Genomic DNA, 9102 nt, shown 5'->3' with positions numbered 1-9102 from the left:
TAAGGGTGGATTGATATGGTGATATAAGGGTGAAATGTGATAGTGATATTATTATATGGTGAGATCGGGTTGCACACCGCAATATTTATTTATTTTGATTATTGATATTGTTACGATGGAATAAGGGAGGATTGTGTTGTACGATGGGATCGGTTTGCACGCCGCAACAACCTATGTGTTTCTATTTCCTTGAGCTGTGATGGTTTTCAGTATTTTCACTTGAAACTCTAAGGATTGCTAATTCTGATCATCACCGGCTTATTTCTTGAGGCTGTAGCTATTATCTTCAGTTGACTGTCTTATTTTGTTCCGTATTTCCTTTTTTGTCATTATTATATACTACGTACAGGTTGTGGAGTGAGTGACCTTCATTAGCCTCGTCACTACATCGTCGAGGCTAGGCTCGGCACTTATAGAGTACATGGGGTCGGTTGTAATCATACTACACTCTGCACTTCTTGTGCAGATTTTGGAGTCGGTCACAGCGGCGGTTATTAGCGTGCTCGGATTGGATAGCTTGTGGAGACTTGAGATACAGCTGCTCAGCGCCCGCAGCTCCTGGAGTCCCCTTCCTTTTTTATTTGGTTGTGTACTTTCTTTTCAGACAACTTTATGTTTATTTCAGACCCTTTTTTGTACTATTCTAGTAGCACATGCACTTGTGACACCGGGTCCAAGGTTGCATTAGATGTTTGGCTATTTTAGCTTCCGCATATTTACTTTGGATTATTGCTGTTATTTCAGTTCTTTCTCATTAATTCATTTAAACGGTAAAAATGGATAAAATTTTCTAGCGTTGGCTTACCTAACAAGTGAAATGTTAGGGGCCATCACGGTCCCGACGGTGGGAATTCTGGATCGTGATAGATATTCTGGATTTTGAAAACATGCTTCATGAGAAAACAGTTACATGTATGGCTCATGTCATGCATTTTTTAGGAATATATGCATAATTAACTCATACCCCTCAATTTCAATTTATGTCAAGTAGTTTAATTCGACACAAAATTTAAGAGAAAAAAAACTTTTAAAACTTCGCGGTCATTTGGTAGGGTTGTTTGCAAAAACATTTCGACATACGAAAAATAACTACAATCACAAAAGAATAAAGTAATTTTATCAATTAATTGTGACTAGGAGGTCACGAGTTTGAGCCGTGGAAACAGTCTCTTGCTGAAATACATGGTAAGGTTGCGTGCAATAGACCCATGTGGTCCGTCATTCCCCGAACCCCGCGCATAGAGGGAGCTTAGTGCATCGGCTGCCCCTAATTCTATTTCACTCTTGATTCTTCTCTCCTGATTATCTCCGTGATTCAAGGACTGGAGCAGCGTGTTTCTCTAACTAGGATGATGCAGAGTTTCTTAGATGAATCTGATATCCATGAAAGTATGTTGTGGATCTTCTTGAAGTATTTGATTATCAAGAATTATTCGGCCACATCTTGATCTCTTTGTGAGTATCCCGTGAGTTTATGGAATATTCGAGATGATCTCCATTTTTGAGATTTTTGTTTAAGAGAATATGTAACCCTTTTTTATAGGAGTGACTTTGGGTTAGGGTAGAATAGCCTTTAAGTTAGGGTTTTGGTAGAGTAGCCTTCAAACAATTCTAATAGACTCTTAGGATGTCAAGAGTCGTCTTGTACTGTCTTGAATTTAGGATTTAGCTTGATATGTTGAAATTTTGGTGTCTACGAATGCTCCCTACTTCAAGATTTGTTGAGGGTGTAGGCTTGCCGAAACTTGACGACAAGACTTGAAGTACCCGACCAACGCAACATATAAATTTGAAACTTCTGGTTTTCAATTTACATAAGAAAGATATGAAGGACAGGACTGGTCCCACTGGGCGTGTCAATTTGTTTGTAACAAATTTTTGACACGCGAAAAATAACTACAATCACAAAAGAATAAAGTAATGTTATTAATCAATTATGAGTACAATTCTGTTTCTCCCTTGATTTTTCCCCCTGATTATCTTCGTAATCTGAGGACTGGAGCAGCGTGTTTCTCGAATGCAGGATGATACAGACTTTCTTTGATGTATATGATATCCATGAAAATATGTTGTGGAACTTCTTTAAGTATTTGATTATCAGGAATTATCCGGCCACATCTTGATCTCTTGTGAGTATCCCATGAGTTTATGGAATATCGAGATGATCTCCATTTTTGAGATTTTTTTAAGAGATATGTAACCCTTTTTTATAGGAGTGACCTACGGTTAGGGTAGAATAGCCTTTAAGTTAAGGTTTTGGTAGAGTAGCCTCCAAGCAATCCTAATAGACTTCTAGAATTTCAAGAGTCGTCTTATATTGTCTTGAATTTAGGATTTAGCTTGATACGTTAAAATTTTGGTATCTACGCATGCCCCCTACTTCAAGATTTGTCGAGGGTGTAGGCTTGCCGAAACATGAAGACGAGACTTGAAGTACCCGACCATCGCAACAAATAAATTTGAAACTTCTGGTTTTCGATTCACAGAAGAAAGATATGAAGGACAGGACTGGTCCCACTAGGCGTGCCAATTTGTTTGTAACGATTTTTTGACACGCGAAAAATAACTACAATCACGAAAGAATAAAGTAATGTTATTAATCAATTGTGAGTACAATTATGTTTCTCCCTTGATATTTCTCACCTGATTATCTCCGTGATCCGAGGGCTGGAGCTGCGTGTTTCTCGAACGCAGGATGATGTGGACTTTCTTTGATGTATATGATACCCATGAAAGTATGTTGTGGAACATCTTAAAGTATTTGATTATCAAGAACTATCCAGCCACATCTTGATCTCTTTGTAAGTATCCTGTGAGTTCTGGAATATTCGAGGTGATCTCCATTTTTGAAATACTTTTTAAGGGAATATGTAACCTTTTTTATAGGAGTGACCTAGGGTTAGGGTAGAGTAACCTCCAAGTTAGGGCTTTGGTAGAGTAACACCTCCAAGCAATCTTAATAGACTCCTAGAATTTCAAAAGTCGTCTTATAATATCTTGAATTTCGGATTTAACTTGATCCATTTCGGTGTCTACACTCTACAAGGATATATAGGAATAATATTGAATAAGGTGTATGAGTGATGTTGGGATTAGTAATAATGGGATTAGTTATACTGTGATTAGTTATGCTGGAATTATCTTTTATCGACTATTTAATTTGTCGTATTAAAGGTTATGGAAGGACAGTTTTGTCTTTATACATGTTTATCCATGTATCAAATATTATGGTATTTTTAATGTCATGGTTTGCTATGTATAAAAATAATATTGAATAGGGTGTATAACTAGGTTAAAAAATACTATCAAACAAGGAATTAATAATATCAAAACTAATACATATATTATTTTCGTAATACATCATACCAAATCATCCTTATTGTCTTAAAATTTTAAAGAGTAAAAGTATTGTGGCGTCATAATATTTGTGTGGTTACAAAAACTTCTCATTGTTAAGCATAAAATGGATAAAACGAAAAATTTAAAGCTAAAATATTTTCTAACTATATGAATATGTCATGCTTTTATAAATAAAAAAAATGTGTCACATAACTTGAAAAGGAGAGTTACTTATTTAAACTCATATACATGTTGGTTTTGAAGTCGTAGGTTAAAACATCGTTATCTTCTTCCCTTTTACTATGGTTTTGGCCCTAGCGCTATAGAGCTAAGCTACATGCCATCTATGTCCTTGTTTCAAAACTATTTTCGGCCAACTTCAACCAAAAGCCAAAACACTTTCAACGTGATCCAAACCACTCAAGGCAATATCTACATGATCAAACACAGTCAAAGACTAAAAATCATATTCATGCATTTAACACCTCAAATGCACAATTACGTTACGTGATTAAGTGTATTGCTGGTAAGATTATAGACACATGGTGATTTTAATTTTCTTAAAAAGATAGTAAAAGAATTTTAAAGCTATGACTCTAAGTTAGGTAAAATAATTGCCCAAATCAAACGAATCTATTGACTATACGGTATAATGACTTGTCCAGTCCTAATGTGTCCCGATTGAACCTTTTGTCCAATTGCTCCATCTCCATGTGCTATTTCGTTTTTATTGAATTTTAGAAACCAATTATGGATTCACGGGTTACTAAAAGAAACTTTATCTAATAATTTTGCAATTATATATTTTGACCATCAATAATAGGATTCATTCCCAATATACGATTTCACCTCAAGGACATTCTATCCAAATAATAAGACAAAAGTTGAAATGCACAGAAACTTTTGATTCAATTTCCTATTTCATCTTTGCAGTGAAATAAGAGTCGTACATAAATACATAAAAAGGACCTGCCTTTTTTCTCTTCTTGTCAATGAACTGAAAAAAACCCTACACAATAACAACTCTTCAGGCCTTGTTTAATTAATGAACATCAACAATAATTGGTGAGTCCCAAATATAATGTTTAATTAGGTGTTTTAAAAGGCCTGTAAACTTTTAAATCAGAAACAACTCCAGCAAAAGAACCAGCAGCTGCAGCAATTGATATAACAAGGCAAGCACCACTAAGTATTTGTAGACTAATCCACCTTGCACTCCATTTCGGAATTTTCTTTTGCACAATGTACATTTCCACCGGGAAATAAACTGTAAGAGGCCAAAATCCAAAAGCTCCAAGAATCCCAACAACATCATTAAAGAATGGCATCAACATAGAAATAACTGTTGTAATGATCACGAAAATCGTCCTCCAAACTAAACGGAAAAGGTTGAGCTTGAAAGGCTTAAAGCCAGGGATTGGGACATCGAGCTCTTTCGTGATGAATTTGTTGCTAGGGTACCATTCAAATGCTGTTTTTTCAACAAAGGCGAAAAGGGGTTGACAGTAAACTTGGTATGCACCAACTAGATGGACAACAATGGCTACGTTCGCGATATCCAGAAGCCAATAAGGGTTGTAGAATCCAAATCCAGTTAGTAGATTTCCAGGGGATTGATCTCCAAATGCTGCATATCCAAAGCAGCCACAAAGCATGTAGAAAACTGTTGTTACTGCCACACTAAGTAGTGTTGCCTTTTTCATTGTCTTGGCTTCTGATGGTGGTGCTTTCAGTGTATCCTATAAATTATTCAACAAATTATAACATCAAAGTCAGTAATGATTACATTATGTTTTTGTTCAACAAGGAAGGAAGGGAGCCCTCGGCGTAACTGGTAAAGTTGTTGTCAGGAGGTCACGGCCGAAAAAATACACTGTATATATAAGGCAAAATCTGTTTTTTACCTCTATATATTAAGTTTTGAACCTCCTTAACACAATCCAAAAGTGTAGTTTAGTGGTCAAGGGGGTTCAAAATCTACATAAGGTCATGAGTTCAATTCCCATTAGATACAAATATTTTTTTTTGAACCCCCTTCGTAGAGATCCTGCCTCCGCCACTGGTCACGGGTTCGAGCCGTGGAAACAGCTTCTAACCGAAATAAAGGGTAAGACTATGTACAATAGACCCTTGTGGTCCGGCTGCGCATAGCGGGATCTATGTGTGCCCTTTTGTTCAAGTAATTGTAATGAGACATGTTGATATAATTCCTCTAAGCAAGTAATTTTTACCTGAATCTCAATAAGGATGAGGGAGTAAGAATAAGCAAAAGCAATAGCTCCAAGAGCTTGAAAGCTTCTCCAAATCTTCTGCATTTCAGTTACTTCTGTTCCAATACTAATCCCAGTGAGACTTCCTTGGATTTTTCCTGTTTCTGCAATTCAAAAGGCAGGGCAAGGACAAAAGAGAGTGAGTAAAACAGTAGCTAAAATTGCAAGATTTTGAAGGTAAAAAAAGGTAAATTTCAACAGACCTGCAACTTGGGCAACTCCTAAACCAAGACCAATGGTAGAGTATGTGAAAGACATAACAGCAGCCACAATAGAAAGCCACCAAATCTGATCAAAATCTGGGATTTGTGAGAAGAGGATTTCCATTACTCCAAACATAATCATGTATGGAGTGCTTGAAACATTGCAAGCTGCTCTGTGTCCATGCTTATGGAAACAATCAGACCTTTTCACAGCCCTGTAAATTCATTCACAAGTTAATAAAATTAGCCAATAGTGGGCTAAGCTCCCGCTATGCACGGGTCCAGAGAACGCCGGATCACAAGCGTATATTCTACGCAGTCTTAGCATTTATGCGGGAGGCGGATTCCACGGTTGTTTCCAAAAGAAATGAAGTATTGCTGCATATACTTACATCATGCTAATAGAAGATGCAATAGTATAGCCAACTGCAACTCCAAAAAGATTCACATACTGAATTACCCCACAAATCTTCACCTGAAGCCCACCTGAATTCAAACAAAAACACACCCAAATCAATATAAACATAAACGCTAAACAACAAATTTTTCATATAAAATTAAGAGAGAAATTTTATATACCAAGATTGGCTCGGACAGCATCCATATAAGTATAGTTTCTTTTGCCAGAAACTTGATCTCCAGAACGGTAACAATCAGCGAGGAGCGCAGAAGTGTAGTAAGTAACAAAGGAGAAGAGAAGCAAAACAGCTGGACCAGCAACCCAACCAAGCTGAGCAGTGGCCCAAGCTAATGACAAAACTCCAGAACCAATAACTGCTGTGATTATATGAGCACTTGCAGTCCAAACACTACCACTTCTTTTAAGACGACCATCATCGTCAAAACACTTGGATTCACCGTAGCCATTGGCGGATACATCAAACACTTGGTGATGGTTGTTATCTCCCATCTTTTTTTGTTTCAAGAAACAGAAATTTAATTAGTCCTATTCTACTGCTTTACCCACAAATAGAAAAGAGATGTTTCTTTTAAGTTCAATAATGGACCGCACACTATGTTCTAAACTCGAACTGATTCTAAACTAGTGAAACAGAACAGAGCAATAGGGAAACTCCAATGATTTTGCAAGTACCCAAGTGGGATTTTTCTTTGTAACACGAAATAAATAAGGTGAAACACGAAAGTGATGGGGGGTTTTAAAGATTTAGTTATGGAGTTTCTGAGTAAAGATTGATATGTAACAGAGGAAGAGACTGAAATAAGTGCAGAGGGTTGTGTGTTTAACTTGAAGGAAAAACATGCAGAGCAGGGGGCTTTAAATAAGAGGCAAGTGGGGAAGTAGCCCATACCTTCTTTAATCAATTTCTAAATAGGTTTTGAAATTTATAACCTAAATTATTTGGGATTTGGTGTTTTTGTTTCTATAATCAATCTCTCAAAATATGTTTTCTAGTCAAAATTCTATAAAGTAGATTTTGCACTAAAACTATGAAGTAATTTTTATCAAAGTAGATTTTGCAATATTATAAATAAGGTACTGCTGTCTTTTTTTTAGTGTGGAGAACATTGAGATTAAAAATAATTTATTTTTTGGGTACTTGCATCATTCAATCTTTAGTTAGCTATGCATGATCATGATGATTGATGCGTAATATTATTACCATTAATAAATAGTAAAGAAAAAGAGGGTTAAAACTACCTTTAGTAGGACTAAACGGCGACTAATTAAAATTCCATAAAGTAGTAGTGAATTTTTTTAATAGTCCATTATCATTTCTTCGTGCAAATTGGAGAATAAAATAATTTTGTTTTGAAACATTATAGAGGTGATAGGAAAAAGAACATGAGGAGACGCGTTAGTCAAAGACCAATGTTGAGATATTGGACCTCTGTTTCCACCCACTTCTTCTGTTAGGTTGACTCATTACGGCCTTCTAAATATCATACTCCTATCATTTCTTTTTTCTTTCCAAAATCAATTCCCAACTATGAACTACCCCTTCCTAAGTTCCAACCTTCTTTTCCTTAGCTAACACATCCTCCGCCAAAATATAAAGTCATTATTATAGTTAAATAATAAATTTGACTTAAAACATGTAGTTGCTGATTTCGTATTTCATCGTTTCTAGATACTATACTTTTCCCTGGCTTAAAGTTTCTCCCCAACTTTCACCTTTTTCACTATCAACAAAAATATCTCTTGGTAGTTTAAAAGTAATACTATCATATCATAGTCATAAAAAGTCGAGAGTTCTAAGAAGATTTTGAGTAAAAGTTTTTTTTTTTTTTAAAAAAAAACACAATCTTCCTTTTTTTTCCTCTTTTATTATTTCTTTTTTCCCATTTGTCATACGTTTTGCTCCCCGGGAGGGTATAAAGAAAAAGCAAATGAGTGTTACTTCGTTTGTTTGATTTAAACCTAATTACTACTAACAATTATTGGAATATTGACTTATTACACTGTAAGGTAGATCATGCATTTGAAACCCATAAATAATCTCGTTAAGTAAAAAAGAATAATCACCATACTATGACTAGCGTAATCAACTTAAATCAAACTGATACGAATAAAGTCAGTAGTAACTAGTAACCTAATTAAGTAGAAATGTATGTTTAATTAAATGAAACATATTGTGTAGTATACCACGACCACGAGTAGACAAATAAAGGAATAAAAGAAATCTTGAAAAACGAAAGATGAGCAAACAAAACAAATGGTACTTACCGTCATTATTTGATTTCGTAAAAAACCTCTTTCCAAATTGAGGAAGCAAATACAATTCAAATTCCTTATACAAAAGGAAACAAAATGTATAAAACCAAAATAGAGGAGGGACAAGCTTGAAGAGTTGTGTGGTTCATTTAAGTAATGATCGAACATTTTTATAGTAGTAGTAAAGCAATTAAACATTAGAATAATAATATTTAAAATTTTCTCTTTAAAAGAGAGCCTTTAGATCAAAAGCTGAAAAAAATTCCTCGCATGCATTTCTTCAATTCTCACCCACTGTTGTTGAAAGAGAATCAGTTCTTCTGAATTACAATATTATTTGATTCCCTTAAATAATTGAAACCAATTAAAGAGCATAATTTAATTGTACGTTGCAAATAAGCGCACCAGTCAAACATCTTCGAATATAAATCTTGGAAATAATCCAAAAGTATTACTCCTATTATTATTATGCCTCTTTTCCCTTCTTAGTGAAAAACAAAAAAAGAACCATTGCCATTCATGGATGGACAATTAGTATCTTATTTAATTTTTCCCCGAGTCTTAGGAAAAATGTTGTAATAATAATAGAGTTTTTAACTTTTACCTCACGAATCTG

At 35.1% G+C, this 9102-nt stretch overlaps 1 protein-coding gene across 1 annotated transcript; it reads right to left on the bottom strand.

Annotated features, from left to right (window-relative positions):
- Window positions 1-4223: 4223 nt before the first annotated feature.
- On the bottom strand, window positions 4224-8648 carry LOC107793612 (amino acid permease 3). The gene is made up of 6 exons (XM_016616005.2): window positions 8499-8648; window positions 6392-6722; window positions 6205-6298; window positions 5813-6027; window positions 5571-5713; window positions 4224-5078 (listed from the first exon to the last, which is right to left on the bottom strand). The coding sequence occupies exons 1-6, from the start codon at window positions 8502-8504 to the stop codon at window positions 4425-4427; spliced, it is 1443 nt and encodes a 480-aa protein (XP_016471491.1). The 5' UTR covers window positions 8505-8648; the 3' UTR covers window positions 4224-4424.
- Window positions 8649-9102: the final 454 nt, after the last annotated feature.

This window comes from Nicotiana tabacum, chromosome 8 (assembly GCF_000715075.1).
Source record: "Nicotiana tabacum cultivar K326 chromosome 8, ASM71507v2, whole genome shotgun sequence".
Lineage (NCBI taxonomy): Eukaryota > Viridiplantae > Streptophyta > Magnoliopsida > Solanales > Solanaceae > Nicotiana > Nicotiana tabacum.
This window is presented reverse-complemented; position numbering and strand designations above follow the sequence as displayed.

What these genes read in the sequence shown, in the direction of transcription:
- LOC107793612 (XM_016616005.2), bottom strand. An exon ending in GCATCTTCTATTAGCATGAT is followed by an intron (nt 6,028 to 6,204) that starts GTAAGTATATGC and finishes ATGAATTTACAG; the next exon opens with GGCTGTGAAAAGGTCTGATT. An exon ending in AGGAGTTGCCCAAGTTGCAG is followed by an intron (nt 5,714 to 5,812) that starts GTCTGTTGAAAT and finishes TTTGAATTGCAG; the next exon opens with AAACAGGAAAAATCCAAGGA.